Genomic DNA, 17,592 nt, shown 5'->3' on the forward strand with positions numbered 1-17,592 from the left:
GTTTTGGGTTGCATCAAGCTGAGCAAGCCACGAGGAATGAGGACTTCTCTGTGGACTCCTATAAGCTGTCCTGACCTCTACATGTGTTTCAAAGCCTGTCACCCCCACATAAAGAGACAAATGTAAACTAATAAATAAATGAATGAAAATCATGAAAAGGTTCTATATGGTGGCACACATCTGGAGAGCTGGAAGCAAGAGATGATGAATTTGAGGCCAATCAGGACTTCATAGTGAGACCCTACCTTAAAACAGACAGAAAAATAGGGCAAGCGAGAGTTCATGGGTGAAGGTGCTTGCGGCTAAACTTCTCTACCTGAGTTTGAGCCCTAGGACCCATATAGTGGAAGGAGAGAAACTTCTCCAGCAAGTTGTCCTTTGAATAATAAATGCATACAGAAAACCATAAGCAAAATCAAAACAAAAATTTGGAACTTATAGCAGACTTTCTCAAATGAAAGTAATCATTTTGACATCTGATATTTCAAAAGCAACAAGAATTCTCTGCTTTTACTAGAGTTTTCTCTCTGGGAAACACATTCAGCCTGCATTTCCAAGATCATAATAATTGCCCAAATAAGGATTCAGAGAGGATCCCACCCTACCTTTCAAAGTGGGTGGGAAGCAGAAGAAACTCATCATTGAGAGTAAAGCTTTGGTCTCTGGCTGGAGAGAATCTTACTCAGCAAGGCACATCTGGCAAATTTTATTGCATATTTTCTCCTTAACTGCTGTGTGCGAGAGACTTATTCATATGACATATACATGGCTATTGCAAGTATTTGATGACTTTTAAAAATTGGCATATTTGTTTATACTACTACTATATGTTATTAGTAGATTAGCATATGTGTAAGTTGGACACACTGCTAAAGGAGCCAAAGAGAACAAAGGCTCAGTCTTTAAATTAGACTCATGGTGACAGAATTTCAAAAACAAAAGACTCCAGAAATAAACGGAGAATTCTGGATCTTCAGCAAGTGCCTGTAACAGTAGAGAGATAGGTTTTATAATATCCATTTGATTGCAGCTGATGGTTTTGAAATTTGTTTTATGGATGAGTGTTGATATTTGTCTTTTTATTTTATGTGGAATTTTCTAATTATTTAAGATTGCATTTATTTTGGTGGGATGGCTACTATTTTTAAAATATTTTAAACAACATTTAAAGTACCATCTCTATGAAAAGCAACAACATGGTAATTAGAAATATGGTTTTTTAATTCAAAAGAAAGTAAGCAATAATTATGATTTGTGTCTGTATTGTCCATTACTAGTAAACATTGGTAAAAGGTAGTGGTTTAAATGAAATTACTAAAGAGTAAGTGAGAATTCAGCTCTTTGGCACATTTCAATCAGGCTACAGGCTGGTCCAGTAAAAACAGTTTGGGGAACAGTATGTGCATCGAAGTGCCATAGTATCGGACAGAAATCTAAATACAGTCAGGTACCTGGCAAAGCCAGTGCCCTCCAGACCAATGCCATAAATTCTGCCCTAGGAAAAGGAATCAGAAACGACATATGAGAAGGAGAGGTGCGTGACCTAACTGGGGTGTGAAGAGCCCCTTGGTTGATGGACAGTCTGGAGAGCAGGGACAGAGGTGGGTGGCCATCTGCTGGAGAGACGGCCAAGCGTTACTCGAGGTTCAAGCTTTGCTTGTGTCTATACTGTTAGAGTTTCCATCTCTGTGAGTTCTTTTGGGTCAGAAGTACATCAAGCAATGTGAGTGCAGAAAAGCATGGGGATACAAACAGAAGCAGGATCCCATAGCTGAGTGTGAACCTAAGTGCAAAAAGCAGGTCCTCTGCTCTGGGGCAGAGGAGAACGTAGGAGGCAATGGATGATTCTAACAGAAACTTAGAAGTAAGGATGGGAAGGAAATACATATAGCATTGGAGTTAGAGTTTTCCTAGATATGTATCTGAACTTGTATACATTATATATTATGTGTATGTCTGTGTACCACATGTATACCTAGGGGTCTGCAGAGGCCAGAAGAGGGTTCTGGATCTCTTGGAACTGGAGTTTCAGACAGCTATGAGTCACCGTGTGGGTGGTGGGAACCTAACCTGGGTCCTCTACAAGAGCAGCAAGTACTCTTAAACATTGTGCCGTCTCTCCAGCTCCATGTCTCTATCAGAAGACACGCTCACACGGGCAGATGCTCAGTACATGTTTATAGAGTGAATGAATGAATGAACAAAAGACACGCTCACACGGGCAGATGTTCAGTACGTTTATAGAGTGAATGAATGAATGAACAAAAGACACGCTCACACGGGCAGATGCTCAGTAGATGTTTATAGAGTGAATGAATGAATGAACAAAAGACACGCTCACACGGGCAGATGCTCAGTACATGTTAACAGAATGAAAGAATGAACAGAAGACACGCTCACACGGGCAGATGTTCAGTACATGTTAACAGAATGAAAGAATGAACAGAAGACACGCTCACACGGGCAGATGTTCAGTACATGTTAACAGAATGAAAGAATGAACAGAAGACACGCTCACACGGGCAGATGTTCAGTACATGTTAACAGAATGAATGAATGAACAGAAGATATGCTCACACGGGCAGATGTTCAGTACATGTTTACAGAATGAATGAACTGAATCTTGTTACAGGTCAACACTTTACTGGGTCTGCTAAGATGATTCACCACAATATTAACTTTTATTTTCAGGAATAGAAAATAGAAATTATATTATAATTCCAGTGGAAAAAACTGAATTATCTTAAAAATTATCCTCCAGGTATTCCAGATGGTCAAACTTTAATAATTTATCACCAATATTCTTGGTGACAAATAGATTCCTGTGGGGAGATTGTTCAGCTTCTCTAAACAGTCAAAGCAATGTTACTGTAATAATTAATTTTAGCATTAGATGAAAAAGAAGGACATGGGGCTGGAGAGATGGCTCAGTGGTTAAGAGCCCTGACTGCAGTTCCAGAGGAACCGAGTTCAAGTCCCAGCACCCACATGGCAGCCCAAAACTGTCTGTAATTATAGTTCCAGGGTACCTGACCCTCATGACAATTTAAAAAAGAAAAAGACAGAAAGAAAGAGAAAAAGAAAACGAAACAGGACATAAATGGATATATATGTGTTTAAGAACATGAGCCCAGCAGTGAATGTGGCATTTGAGAACCATTGACCTGAGGAGAGAGTATCTTTGGTTTCATTATTCAACAGGTTTGGTATGAACATTTAGGAGAGAGAGAGAGAGAGAGCAGCTGAAAGCTGAATATTCTAAGGTGTAGCCAGTGAGACCGGTGAGGCCCGGGAATTAGGAACAACTCCAGAGACATTGTTCACTGTTAGAAGCTGAAATAAAGCCCGGATGTATGTCTATAATTCACAACATTTCAATGGTTCCTTTCTTCTTTTATAAAACGCAAAGGGCTTTAACTATCAATTTCAAAATAAGTCTGCAGCTAAAGATCCACTCCTCAGTTCCCAATGAAGAAGTTTTGATTGACACTGGCCAGCTCGTTCAGATCCTTTAAGCATTTAAATATGCTGTGTACACGTTAACCCTTGTGTGATAATGAAGTGGGAGAATTCAATGTGTTAAAACATTAAGTTAGGCATGGTGGTACATGCTCGTAATTCTGGTCCCCAGGAGATGGAGGCAGGAGAATCATGAGTTTGAGGTCAACCTGGGGTTACATAGTGAGGCCCCATCTCAGAGAAGAAGAGAGAGAAAGCGTACATTATAGTAACTGTATTCTTACCTGTATAGCACGTAAGATGCTGAGTATTGTGTAATTTGTGTTCCAGCTGTTCTGGTTGTCCAAAAAGTGTATACTGGGCCGACCGGTATGTGGGTCTACTGTATTAAAACAGCGTATTAGTTTTAGTATTCAAAACTTATAAAGCATCATAGTTTATAAATAATTGACCTACTCTTCTTCCTTTCTTCCTGTTTCATATAATGATAATCACTGCGCGGCTCTCCCGCGTCCACCAGCTTTAGCTGATTAGAGGCTCCTGGTGCAGTAATTTGATAGTATACATTTCAAATACAGTATTTATTTTTGAGGCTCGTGTGTGAGTGTGTATGTGTGTGATTGACATGTACATGTGCGTGTGCATGCCTGTAATACCTAGAAGTTAGAGGAGGAGATCAGGTACTCTGCTCTATTAGTCTTCGTCTTACTTCTTTGAGAGAGGGTCTCTCATTGAAACCGGTGTAGGTTTGTGGTCAGCAAACCCCAGCAATCCCCTTGCTCACAGCCCTTCCTTTCGCAGGGCTGGCGTTATAGGTGTGGGTGGTCATGGCTGGGTTTCTATATGCCTGCTCGGGATTTGAAGTCAGCCCCTTATGCTTGCACAAGCCATTTGCCCAATTTCAAAAGTAGATTTTAATTACAAAGATAATAGTGGACTATGGAGAGAAAGGGGAAACAAGAAAGTGTGAGGTAAAACCTGAGTGTTCCCCGCCTATCAATTCCACTCTTATGCCACATTGATCTACAGATGTCCATCTGTATACCTGGAAGAGCTCATGTGTTTATTATGAGAGAGGGTACTTTGATATTTTCTTTTCAAGGTGTTCTTTTTCATTTAAAATAAATTGCAACCTGTTTCTAGCTGCATTTATTTATTAAAATGTACTTGCATTCATTTATTTGTGTGTATATGTGTGTGTGCATGCGTGTGTGTGTGTGTGCGTGTGCATGTGTGTGTGCATGTGTGTGTGCATGTGCATGTGTGTGTGCATGTGTATGTGTGTGTGTGCGTGTGTGTGTGTGCGTGTGCGTGTGTGCGTGTGTGTGTGTGTGTGCACATGCACATGAAGTTCAGTATATGTCTAGAGGTCAGAGGACAACCTGTGGGAGTTGGTTCTCTCCTTCCACCATGTGGGTTCTGGGGCTTGTCAGGTTGCTCAGCAAGTGCCCTTCCCTGCTGGATCGCTTTACTGGCCCTTGAGATATGCTTATTAAAAAGATATGTAAGCACCTACTATGTGCCAAGCAATGATGATTCTAGGGACACTGCAGTGACCAAGAAAATCCAGCTTTCATAGTCTTCCTTTTCTATATAGAGGAAAGATGTAGTCTTGGAGTTTTACTTAAAAACTTCCTGTGGTTAAAAAAAAAAAAGGACTCCTATGTCAATGGATATTGTCATTATAGTGTGATCCCTGTAGGCATTGGTTTTGAATCCATAGATTCAACTGAGTATCAGAAATAGTCAGAAAAATTAGCATTCATATTTAACTTGTGTGGACATTTTTCTTGTTATTATTTATGAAACAATACAGAAGCACAGCGATGCACATGGCGTTTTCATTGTTAAGTAATCCAGAGATGATTTGAAATGTATGGGAGAGGCTGCCGCAAGGCCATGGTTAAATCTACTGGGAATGATCATCCTTCAATGGAGCATACTTTTGTGCTACTATATCTAACAGGATAGTCTATAAACCTGGGATTTTGGCCTGTAGGATATGTGGATTTTATATGTGATTAGAAAGTGTCAAGTCACTTCCCTAAAAGATCGCCCTTATGGCAGGGACTAATGTCTGCCCAAGCCCACTAGAATTGAATTTTAATGTCTTTTAATGATCTGTAAGCAGAGGCGACGAATCACAATATGTTGTGTTTTAATTTTTATCTATTTTCTTCACAATGAGATTGTTTTGTTGTGTTCTGTCTATCCAGTGTTTGTTCATGGGTTTCACACAGCTTTCTGCTAGTTCACAAGGGTTCTTTATGCGGTATAGATATTCTGTCCTGTACCATGAATGGTCCCTGAGTCTTCACAATACAGTTTTGTTATTTTTTTAGCTTGTTTATAATGTGCATAGCTATAGAGGTTTGTAAACGTTTATATGTTTACATTAGTATCACGGAAAGGCCCCTGTACAAGCCCACAAACAGTTACCCTACGCTGTCTTCTATCTTAGAACCCAACTAAAGAAAATTTAAAGCTTTAGGCAATCCCTTTATGGAGAACTCAGCAGAACAATCTAACATATTTCTATCCCAAAGATTAAGTTGTCTGGAGTATTATTTTTATAAAATTCAACTAAAATAATAAATGATGCATGAACATGTGGACTATCCAGCCATTTAAAATGATCTTTGACAGATGTATGAAAATGCAGGAAAGGTGCTGGGGAGATGGCTCGAGAGACTTGCTGAATTTGGTTCTCAGCACTCACGCTGGATGGCTCATAACTGCTGTCTCCAGGGGACCCAAAACCCTCTTCTCTCCTCCACTGGCACCACACTTATGCGCACAACCACCACCCCTTCACACACACACACACACACACACACACACACACACACACACACACACATAATTAAAAAGAAGAAGTTTTAAAATGCAGGAAAATGACACACTATCTAAACTAAGGCCAAATTCAAAACTCTATGTAACAACTCAACTATGCAGAAAACTGTACACAGGAAAATAAGGAGATATGGTAAAATATCAAAAATGTTGTTTTACTAACTATTCGGATTCAAAGACATTGACAATTTTTCTGCCTTTTAAAGTTTCTCCAATGAGTATTCTTACTTTAACTGTAAGTTGCTAAAGGGGACCATGGCTATTAAACACTATCCCCCACTAAAAAGAATTGCATAGAAAAAGTCATAATAACACAATATTAAGAGTCTCACTTAGTTCTTACCATTTGGATGGAAAGGAATTGTTAGAAATTTCACAACTGGAGGAACAAGGTTGTACTCTGGTGTAAAATCTATTGTCAAGTGGAAAAGAAATCCTGTAATATAGAAATAATGATGCCATTAACGTGTTATGGTTAGCTCTAGCCTGATTGAACACTCCCTCCCTCCATCCCCGGCACACTGCCTCCTTTCATTGACTGATCTCCTCCTTCCCAGAAACTGCAGCAACCTTTCCTGCCTGCAACATGAATGTCCTTCTCCTTTAGAGCTTGGCTTGTACTCATGTGTCAACTCAAATGTTGCTTCTTTAGAAAGCCTTCCTGACTCCTGCGCATGAAATTGCTAATCCACCTCCCCTCCTTGGCATTCTCTCCAAGATCCCTAGCAGCGGATAGGATATTTATATACTACATACATACAAACATATATATATATATATATATATATATATATATATATATGTTTGTATGTATATATATATGCAGTGTATAGTATATAGTATATTTTACTGTCGTTGTTACTTTATATGTTTGTCTTACCCATTTCGCCCAAAGAATCTCTTTTAAATAAATAACTGAAATAACTCAGAATTATTAAAGTTTATAGTGGACCAGTTTCCTTGAGGATTTGACCTCTGGAAATTTAGGGGAAAATTACAAAGGGAAAACCAAGAAAGAACTGTGGAATGCTGAAGTCAACAGGAATTTTGATAGGTATTCTCTGATCTCACAGAGACTATTGGCAAATATTCTTGATAAATATACTTTATTGTGATTGCTTCTTAAAAATACAGTAACATGGGACTGGAGAGATTGCTCAGTGGCTAGGAGCACTGGGTGCGCTTCTAGAGGACCCAGGTTCAATTCCCAGCACTCTCATGGCAGCTACAAAAGCCTGTAACTCCAGTTTCAGGGGATCTAATACATTCACACAGACATACATGCAGACAAATCACAAATTCTATTACATAAAAGTAATAAATACATAAATTTTTTTGTAAAAGAAAAACAATGCAGTAACACGAGGGACTAAGAGTGAGGCCATGGAGTTGTCCTCAGTCCTTCCCACTCACCCACTCCCTCTGGAGACATTGAATTTGGAAACACGAACCTTCCCAGATGGAATTCTGAAGCCCTTCAATCTGAGCTTCCCAGCTCATCATGTCGTCTCTTGTAGGAAAAGCAACGATGCCCTGTCATTTAAAAAAAAATAAAGAAAGAAAGAAAACAGACTAAAATAGTCTTTGTATCTTTGAAAATCAGATTCTGGAGTTCAATGAATTTCAATATTTTGACTTTTTTCTTAGAGTTTATTTGTTGACGTGGGGAGGAGGTATTGCTTGTTTTAAGGTAGATGCCAGGAAACATTTGAAATAATAGTAAATTGAAAACCAAATGCTAAGAGTAGAAATCACTAGTGGGACCGGGAAATAAGGACTGCATATGTGGAGGGCGTGGCCATTTAAGATCCCAATGGGAAAAGGAGGAAATGGTTGGGGATTGGAAAGCATGTGTTTCCTGAAAGTTCCTGAAGATGATGGATGCCATATGGAAGGTAGGATGTAGGGTCATTTTCACTAAAAAGTCTAAACTCAAGTCCATTGTATTTATTAGTTGGAGTTTTATGCGTAAAAGAGAATATAAAGCTTCTTGGGAAATATTATCTTAAGGTGTGTGACTTTTGTTTACGCCACACTTGTTTAACTCCGCGAAGCTGTGATTCTTTGCCTGTCTAAAACACATGATGGTCCTAATAAAGAGCTGAGTGGTCAATAGTGAGGCAGAAACGAGGACAGGATGGACTGGCAAGCAGAGAGAATAAAGAGAAGCAGAAAAGAGGAGAGGAGGCATGAGAGAACAAGGGAGGAGGACATCAGGGGCCATCACCCAGCCAGTCACGGAGTAAGAAGGAGAGTAAGATACACAGGAGGAAGAAAGACAAAAGGCCAGAGGAAAAGAGTGTACAGGTTAATTTACGGTAAGAAAAGCTGGCAAGAAACAAGTCAAGCTAAGGCCGGACATTTATAAGTAATAATAAAACTTAGTATGATTTATTTGGGAGCTGGGTGATGGTCTCCTAAGAAGCAAAAGGAGCAAAAACAACATGCAACAAAAGCTAATTCTTTGTCCAGTTCTAACTCTGCCATTTTTTTTGTTTGCTTTTGGTAATAGATAGATGCATTAAGCTACATTCAATAGTGAAAGTGTAAAATCCAGTGTGAAGCTCCACAGCCTCTTTTTTGAATGGCCGTTTTAATTGTGTGGAAGTTCATTGGAATGTATGTACTTTTGGTTTGGTTAATTTTGGTGTGTGAGTTTTTTATATTAAGTTTTATAAAATTGATTTAGGAAAATAAAATAAAAATTCCCACGTTACTCTTGTATATAAAAACAAACTTTTCCTACATTTAAGTATTGTTTCTATGGAGATTCAAGAATGTGCTTCACAGAAAACCGTGACAGCTATGCTGAGTATATTTGAATAAGTTCAACAAATTCTTTCTGAGCCAGCGTAGTGAATAAGTACATGAGGTGACTATCAAAGCAAACACTGTATTTGTCTTTCTGCATTATCTGCACTGCTATAACCCAGCACTCGATTCTTTTATGCCAGAGAACAACGACGTTTGGACTGAACAGAAGTGTTATTCAACAGGAGGTCCATGCATCTGTAATGTTTATATAGTTGATCCGAAGCATCTCCAGAGGGTTTTTTAAAATTGTGTTTATAGTGGGCATGAAATGGAACATGTATTCTGAACCGTCACCAACAGAGCTATTGTTGGGACCACTGCACACACTCTTCTAAGGATGGCGTTGTTTCTGTTTTTAAAAGGCTTTTCCCATTTCTCCCTCTCATTCATTTTTCATTTTCTATAAATAAGCCCATGGCACAAATGAACGCCAATAACTTCACCGGGGGCACTGGGGCAAAGGGTATTTATTTTTTTCTGCTGCATTAATATTAGGAGGCAAAGATACCTATGCCTTGTGTTGGTAAAGGAAAAAAGTCCTAGGGAGTATGCAGTGGAACACAGATCTCTAAACAAATGCTCAGAAAGTGATGGAGTGGATCCTGGGGTACAAGTCTACACTGAATCTTTCTGAGTGCTAGCTTGCGGGTAGGAAAAAGAAAGGCTACTTAGTTTACAATATTAATGAGTATGACTGAATCTGTCAGTCACTCCTTGACACACTCTGATGCCCAGGGTTTCGGCTTAGAGAAAGCACCCCTCACAATGTACTTACAGTTGTTACCCCTCATGACTTTGAAACAGTAGTTATAATCCTGGAATACTGTAGTGGGAAAGTCGGTGAGCTAAATCATGGCTTATAGAGTAAGTACGGACTAACCTGCCTCTTAAACAGCCTCACGGGATGGAGCAGAACCCTCCACGCCCTGTACTTACCTCATTTCTCTTGTTCTGTAACCCCTTGAACTCTCTTTCCAGCAAGATGTGAGCTCTGGAGTACATGCTGAGGCAGTGGAGGGACTGCCACCTGTCCCTGAACTATCCCGTTTACTCTGGGCAGAGCTCTTGACAGGGATCTCAGGTCATCCTCTGACCCCTGGTTAACGGTTACTAGCTCTCCAGTTAAATGACCGCTAAGATTACGATTTAACAACGACTTTCTTTCCCTCCTCTGACCCTTCCAAGTGGGGACTTCTAGAAGGAGGACTGGAGTCCTTATCTGAGGTGTCTCACTGCCAGCCGCCACCCCCCAAGACAAACTCGGGGAACCACTTGAGAGAAGGCCGCGTATTGGCTGGCAAATTCTCTTTTACCTCGCAGGTGAAATAAAGCTGTGTCAGCTCAGCTCGACTAAGGAAACCAGTTGCTAAGCAACAGGCCTCTGAAGGAGGTGAGGCGTTGAAGTTGTGGGCTTTAGCTACGGGATTGTAAGTCCTCTTAGCCAATCGATGAACAGTGTCAGTGGGGAAGGCCAATGAAGTCAGCATTCAAGACGACAATCCCCGCCTCTCAGTGAACCGGGACACCGCGGTTGTAGAGGGCCTTCCCTGTGTCCCACGACTTGAACTGTAAATTGCAGAAGCCTCTCGAGAACGCCTGTTCACCGTGAGCCTTTCTCTTTGACTGTCAGGGACAGTTAACTACATGGCTAGTACCCAAAGCTCATCACTCAGCTGCCTTTCAAACTACAACCCAAACCATTCCTGCTTCCCAGCTAGGCTTCTACCCCAATTTATTCATTCACGTCTTTTCCAGGCTGGATAGCTGAAAGCAACCCCAGCCCTCCTCTTTAGAGCTTGCACGCATTCACCGAACTTCACTCAAGTTAACGGCTTTGTCTCTCCTAGACACAGAACATCTTCTCCTAGGACCAGCACCATAGACAGAAACTAATACGTGAGCTTACGTGTGCTGATTAAAACGCTCTGATGGGACCTTGCTACTTCCCCAGATCATAATGCCTCCATCTTCATAATTTTATTTATTTATTTATTTATTTATTTATTTATTTATTTATTTATTTAGTTTGGTTTTTCGAGACAGGGTTTCTGTGTAGCTTTGGTGCCCATCCAGGAACTAGCTCTTGTAGACCAGGCTGGCCTCGAACTCACAGAGATCCGCCTGCCTCTGCCTCCCGAGTGCTGGGATTAAAGGCGTGCGCCACCACCGCCCGGCTCGTCTTCATCATTTTAAAGGTCATCTTTGCCTATGATTACCGTGTTCCCACCACTGGTTTTCTTCCCCACTCGAATATAAATGCTTTTATTTCCTTCGCCGTGCAGACGTTTTTTGACTTCATGAGCTTGACTTGTCAATGGCTGGCCTTAGTTATTGAGCAAATGAGTCCTATTCAAGAAATCCTTCCCTACACCAATATCACGGTGGGCGCTGGCCGGGATTTCTTCTAGCGGTTTCAGTCTTCCTTCTGTTTGGAGCTAGCTTTTGTGCACGGTGATCGATACGGGTCTAATTTTATCCTTCTGCACGTAGCCACCCAGTTTCCCCAGCATCATTTGCTGACGAGCTTTTCTGTAGTGAATGTTTCTCATGTCCTTGTTAAATATTAAGTGGCTGAAGTTATGAGTGCTCATGTTCGGGTCTTTAGTCCACTGGTCTACTTGTCTGTTTTTGTGCCAATACCGTATTGTTTATTACTGTAGCTCACTAATGTATCTTAAGATCTGGAATGGTAATCTCTCCAGCACTGTTCTTTTGCTCAGGATTGTTTTGGCTATTCAGGATCTTTTGTGGTTTCATGTGAATTTTAGGATAGCTTTTTCATGTTTCTGTGATGAGTGAGATAGGGGTTTTGATTGAGATTACATTGCATCTGGAAATAGCTTTAGTAGAACCATCATTTTTTGCTATTCTATTAATCCATGGGATGTCTTTCCATTTGCTAGTGTCTTTATCTCTTTCTTTACATGTTTAAAGTCTCTTCTTTGAAGAGGTCCTTCACTTCCTTGCTTAGGTTAATTCCTAGATATTTTATTTGAGGCTATTGTGAATGGGGATGTGTCCATGATCCCCTTCTCTGAATGTTTGTTGTGTGTATAGAAAATCTATTGATTTGTGTAAATGATTCTGTATCTTGCCACATTGCTAAATTTATCATTTCTAGAAGTTTTCTGGTAGAATTTTTGGGATTGTATAGCATCATCTCTACTGTAGTATTATTCATAAGAATAGGGATAATTTGACTTCTTTGTTCCCTATTTGTATTCCTTTAATTTCTGTGTTTTTTCTTTATTGCTCCAGCTAGTTATTTGAGTACATATAGAAAAGGAGTGGAAATAGTGGAATGATATTTGTCATTTAGGATAATGTTGGCTATGCATTTCCTGTATATAGCTTTTATTGTGTTGAGGTATATTCCCTCTAGCCCAATATTCTCTGTGCAAACACCACAAACCTTTCCCCCAGAAATCTTTTGTTCTTTCAGGAATGAACCAGCTGTGTCAAATACATCACATGGAGTGGTTGCTTCAAGAGATTTGCAGAGGGAAGTCCTGCTCTCTCTTCCTGTCCTCCATCATGTCTCAAGATCAAGGTGAAAAGGAGAACCCCATGCGGGAACTTCGCATCCACAAGCTCTGCCTCAGTATCTGTGTGGGGGAGGGCGGAGACAGACTGACCTGGGCAGCCAAGGTGTTGGAGCAGCTCACAGGCCAGACACCTGTCTTTTCCAAAGCTAAGTGTACCGTCAGGTCCTTCGGCATCAGGAAAAAGGAGAAGATTGCTGTTCACTGCACTGTCCGTGGAGCCAAGGCAGAAGAAATTCCGGAGAAAAGCCTGAAGGTACGGGAGGATGAGTTGAGGAAAAATAACTTCTCAGATACTGAGAACTTCGGCTTTGGGATTCCAGAACACATTGACCCGGGCATCAAATATGACCCAAGCACTGGGATCTACGGCTTAGACTTCTATGTGATGCTGGGCAGGCCAGGTTTCAGCATCGCAGACAAGAAGCACAGGACAGGCTGTATTGGGGCCAAACACAGAATCAGCAAAGAGGAAGCCATGTGCTGGTTCCAGCAGAAGTATGATGGGATCATTCTTCCTGGCAAATAAATTTTATCCAAAAGGCCAATAAATTTTTTCTCAGAATAAAAAAAGAGATTTGCAGAGAAGAAATTCATCTATTTATATGCCTCATGCAAATCAGTAACTGTGAACAGTTTGCAACATCTAAGTTCATCAAGTTGGACATTAAATATTGGAAGTGGAGCATATTTAATTTCCTGGATTACCTGATGAAGAATATCAGCAGATGCTGGGCAGTGGTGGTGCACACCTTTAATCCCAACACTCAGGAGGCAGAGGCAGACGGATCTCTGAGTTCAAGGCCAGTCTGGTCTAGTTCCAGGACAGCCAGAGCTACACAGAGAAGCCCTGTCTCAAAAACCAAAAACCAAAAAAGCAACAACAAAAACAATGTAGCAAGCAAAGTAATGACTAACAAGGAACAAAGAAATAGGCGACAGATAGTAAGACATCAGATCAGGGCTCAGACTTGGTATGCAGTGTACAAGTTACCTGTTCTTTTCCAGACAGGGTCCTTAGATAAGGAAAATGTATTCAGTTGGGTAACAAATTTATAAACGGAGAATGCTTGTTTTTCCCAGCCGCTCAGACCTGAATAAACACACAGAAACTATGTTAATTATAACACTGCTTGGTCAATAACTTAGGCGTATTCCTGGTTAACAACCCATTTCTATTAATCTATGTAATGCCATGAGGCTTACCTGATAATATTCTGGTGGGCATCTTTCTCTTTTGGCAGTTGCATGGCATCTCTTTAACTCTGCCTACTCTCTCTCTATCTCTGTTCTGACTTCCCATCTGGCTTTCACTCTGCTAAACCTTTGGTCCAAACATTTATCTTTTATTAATTTATTCATTATCTAATAAAAGCAACACATATACAGAGGAACATCTTGAACCACCAATTCATCTCTGATCATTATTTGAACAATGTCTTTGACTGCTGGCAACAGCAAATCCCCAGCAATGGTAAGTTTCATAGCTCTGGTGATTCTGAGTGTCATCAAATATGAAGCTTCAATAGCTGCTATGTATTGTTTGTTGTAATTGTCACTAGAATCAAATCTGGCTTTCTTGAGTAAAGGGACCAGTTTTGGGTAGGTTTTTAGCACAAAGGAGATTTATTTGCCCCAGGGGAAAAAAGGGCAGGGAATAAGAGACAAAAACAGGAGATAGAAGATGAGGGAGAAGGGAAAGGGAACAAGAGAGAGGGCATGGGGTATTTGTCCCTAGGGACAAAGAACTGCCCTTTAGACAGAGAGGAGACTGGTGTGACCTGGTAGTCAAATGTCAGGTTATAAAGGTAAAAGGGGAGCTCTCATCCCCTTAGGATGGGGTGTTTTGTTTTGATTGGGCATGTTAATTAGGTGATTCAAAGGGGGCTTTTGAGTTCTGGATGACAAGTGAACTTTGGTAGTCATTCTCAGGGGGAGGAAGTGACTAAATAAGGGAATAGACCTTTAAGAGTATAATCGAATGGTTCTTAGCAAGGCAGAGGGAATGGAGAAAAAGGGTAAACCCTGCCAGAGTCATATTTGCCATGCTTGGATCGGCTAGAATTCCTTCATGAGTCCATCAGCTTTGTTTCTGTATGTGTTTCTATATTCTATATATAAATATATATTATATATTTGACAGCAAAGCTTGACTGCCTGCCATTAAATGGTGTTTTATTTGTTCGATTTCATAGATTCAGCTGATAGAACGTTACAACAAATAACACCCTGGTCTTTCTCAAATCCTGTTGTACTTATTAAGGTAAAACCATACCGTAAAAAATCCTCACTATAGCCAGGTGTGGTGGTGCATGCCTTTAATCTCAGCACTTTGGGAGGCCGAAACAGGCAGATCTCTGTGAGTTCGAGGCCAGCCTGGTCTACGAACATAGTTCCAATATAGTGAAGGCTACATGAAGAAACCCTGTATCAAAAACCAAAAACCCTCACTGTATTTTCTTTATTTAACATTCTTCTCTACCTGATCCATTGTCATGGGATGGTTTTCTAGTGAAAATAATATATAACAATAACTTTAATAACACAAAATGTGATAGATACACGGCTTAGTTCAGTCAATACAGTTCATTAAAGTTTCCTATGGTTTATCATTCTGTTATTTTTTACATACTCATTACTATCACAAGAGGGCAGTATTCTCATCAACCACAGCTGAATATAAAAAGATGGCTCAGCATCCAGATTAAATCCCCATGGTACAGAAATGCATGTTTTATATCTCTGTATATTTGAATATATTCACAGTGCATGATTTTACATTTAGCCTGTAATTATAATTCATGAAGTGTCATTTTACCTCCAGTTACCACTGCTTTTGACACAGTAGCTGCGTTCTACACACGTGTGGCTGTTCTGCATGAGTACATTATGGCGCCCACCCTGTGACATACACCTGTTTTTGTCTGGGTGGGTGTGATGGGTTTGACACTCTGGGTTCTCATAGGTGGACATATCTGCATGTGGGCAGACCTGCCTGAAGGATAGAGGAATGCTGTCTCAGTCCCGAAGACCGTCGGAAATATGTGTTTTCTGATGGACTTAGGTGCCCCCCCCCCATGAAAAGGTCATTCAACCCCAAGGGATAGTGACCCACAGATTGAGAATCCCTAGACTCGCCCCTCTCTTTTCTCCTTGAGACTTGCCATTCTGCCTTCTGTTTGACTCATTCTGCTTGTAAAGCTTTCCTTTGAGTTATCTAGTTGAGCAATGGAGTTTCAATTCCATCTCATTTCAGCCTGGGTCCTCTTCAGTGTTTTTAGTCTTTTGATTGGATTCACTTTCATCTTGGCTTGTTCTCATTTTTTCTAGTGTTTTCTTGGGCATCAGACAGCTGTTTGCTTTCCTGAGACCGTTTCTCCATGATTTAATTGAGCCAGTTTCTTTGTGTTTTAAAGCACTAAACAATTCCACACCAGTTGGATTCAAAGGGTTATTTTTTAAAAAAATATTTATTATGTATACAATATTTTGTCTGTATGCCTGCAGGCCAAAAGAGGGCACCAGACCCTATTACAGATGGTTGTAAGCCACCATGTGGTTGCTGGGAATTGAACTCAGGACCTTTGGAAGAGCAGGCAATGCTCTTAACCTCTGAGCCATCTCTCCAGCCCTCAAAGGGTTATTTATTTGAGGGGAAAATACTTACAGAACATGGTCCTACATGACAGCCAGGAAAGGAGTTTAGTCACTGGAGCAAGAGAGGGAGCAGAGGGCTGCCACTGCTTTTTAAAAGAAAGAGACCATGCCCCAGTGGGCTGGTATCTCAATGGCTGTTGGCTGAAGGAGTAGAAGGAGCTCCTGCAGCAGTGTTTTCTTTAAAGTCCTCGAATTCTTTCATGAGGATCTTGATTCTCTTCAGTTCTGTGTCCTAAAGTTCATCTACGTAGTTGTCCTTGGGATACATTTCTCTGAGACTGGTAGGCTTTGGAGAGAAGATACTGGTTTGATTTTTCATGCTTTTGATATTCTTGCAATGAGATCTGGGCATGTGGGCTTCCTTTGTTAGTTCTGAGTTTGTTATGGATAAAGCATGTTGTGGGAAAAGAAGATTTTGGGGGGTCTAGAGTTTGGAAATAGCTTGGTGAAGTGAAGCAGATGAACAGAAGGAACTGGCCTGGTTTATAGGATGCTCCAATCTGGGGGTGTCAGGATAGAGAGGTCTGAGGGGAAAGTTTGGATCTGACATGGGAGAGTCCTGTGGTTTGACAGATAGTTAAGGAGAATCCTGTGCCCAGCCTAGAGTTCCTCTGCAATGAAGGTGGAAAGGCCATATTAAGTTACTGGCACTAGTTGTGGGATCCCGGTCAAATCTGGCGGTTTGTGGGAAAATGAGTATTGAGTGGGAGGGGTGTGCCCCCACCAGGCTAGACCCTGTGGGAGAAAGAGAAAAATTTGGGTGTTGAGTAGTGGCCTTTGGGTGGTTACAGGTAGGGGATTGAGACTGTGGAGGAAGAAGAGCAGGTGGGATTAGCCTGACAGTTTCCTGAGCATCTCTTCCACTAAATTGTCCATCCAGGAAAAGCAGACCATCACTTTGTGAAATAAAGCCCACCTCCAATTTGGTATTAAAGGAGTGTTTTGTTTTTTTTTTTTTTGGTTTTTTTCGAGACAAGGTTTTTGTAGCTTTGGTGCCTGTCCTGGAACTAGCTCTTGTGCTCTTGTAGACCAGGCTGGCCTTGAACTCACAGAGATCCTGCCTCCTGTGTGCTGGGATTAAAGGTGTGTGCCACCACCGTCTGGATTAAAGGAGTATTCTTATCCATTCATAAAATACTGTCTTTGATTTATGTAACTTATAAATGCATACAGACTATACATATGATATAAAATATATTGCTCAAAATGCTTAGTCATTGGGAAATAGTTAATTACATGTTGTACTTTAGAATTTTCATTCCATTGG

The 17,592-nt window shown here is 40.7% G+C and overlaps 2 protein-coding genes across 2 annotated transcripts in view; one reads left to right on the forward strand and one right to left on the reverse strand.

The window, feature by feature from the left end:
- The window catches only part of Ube2u (ubiquitin conjugating enzyme E2 U), a 28,417-nt gene extending 18,289 nt beyond the window's left edge, over nt 1-10,128 (reverse strand). The window contains exons 1-4 of the mRNA XM_041651150.1: nt 10,063-10,128; nt 7,764-7,845; nt 6,656-6,748; nt 3,744-3,841 (exon numbers count right to left, since the gene is read on the reverse strand). Of these exons, the coding sequence (XP_041507084.1) occupies nt 3,744-3,841; nt 6,656-6,748; nt 7,764-7,845; nt 10,063-10,128 (339 nt within the window). The remainder of the gene's footprint in view (nt 1-3,743; nt 3,842-6,655; nt 6,749-7,763; nt 7,846-10,062) is intronic.
- Nucleotides 10,129-12,660: 2,532 nt separating this feature from the next.
- LOC121448927 (60S ribosomal protein L11-like) lies at nt 12,661-13,197 on the forward strand. The gene has a single exon (XM_041653213.1). It carries the CDS (start codon nt 12,661-12,663, stop codon nt 13,195-13,197), a length of 537 nt encoding a protein of 178 aa, XP_041509147.1.
- Nucleotides 13,198-17,592: the final 4,395 nt, after the last annotated feature.

The sequence above is a fragment of the Microtus oregoni genome, unplaced genomic scaffold (genome assembly GCF_018167655.1).
Source record: "Microtus oregoni isolate MIOR12 unplaced genomic scaffold, Mior012 000005F_ref0000423, whole genome shotgun sequence".
NCBI classification, from domain to species: Eukaryota; Metazoa; Chordata; class Mammalia; order Rodentia; family Cricetidae; genus Microtus; species Microtus oregoni.

Excerpts from the sequence above, each read along its gene's own strand:
- LOC121448927 (XM_041653213.1), top strand. The coding sequence starts at position 12,661 with ATGTCTCAAGATCAAGGTGAAAAGGAGAACCCCATGCGGGAACTTCGC.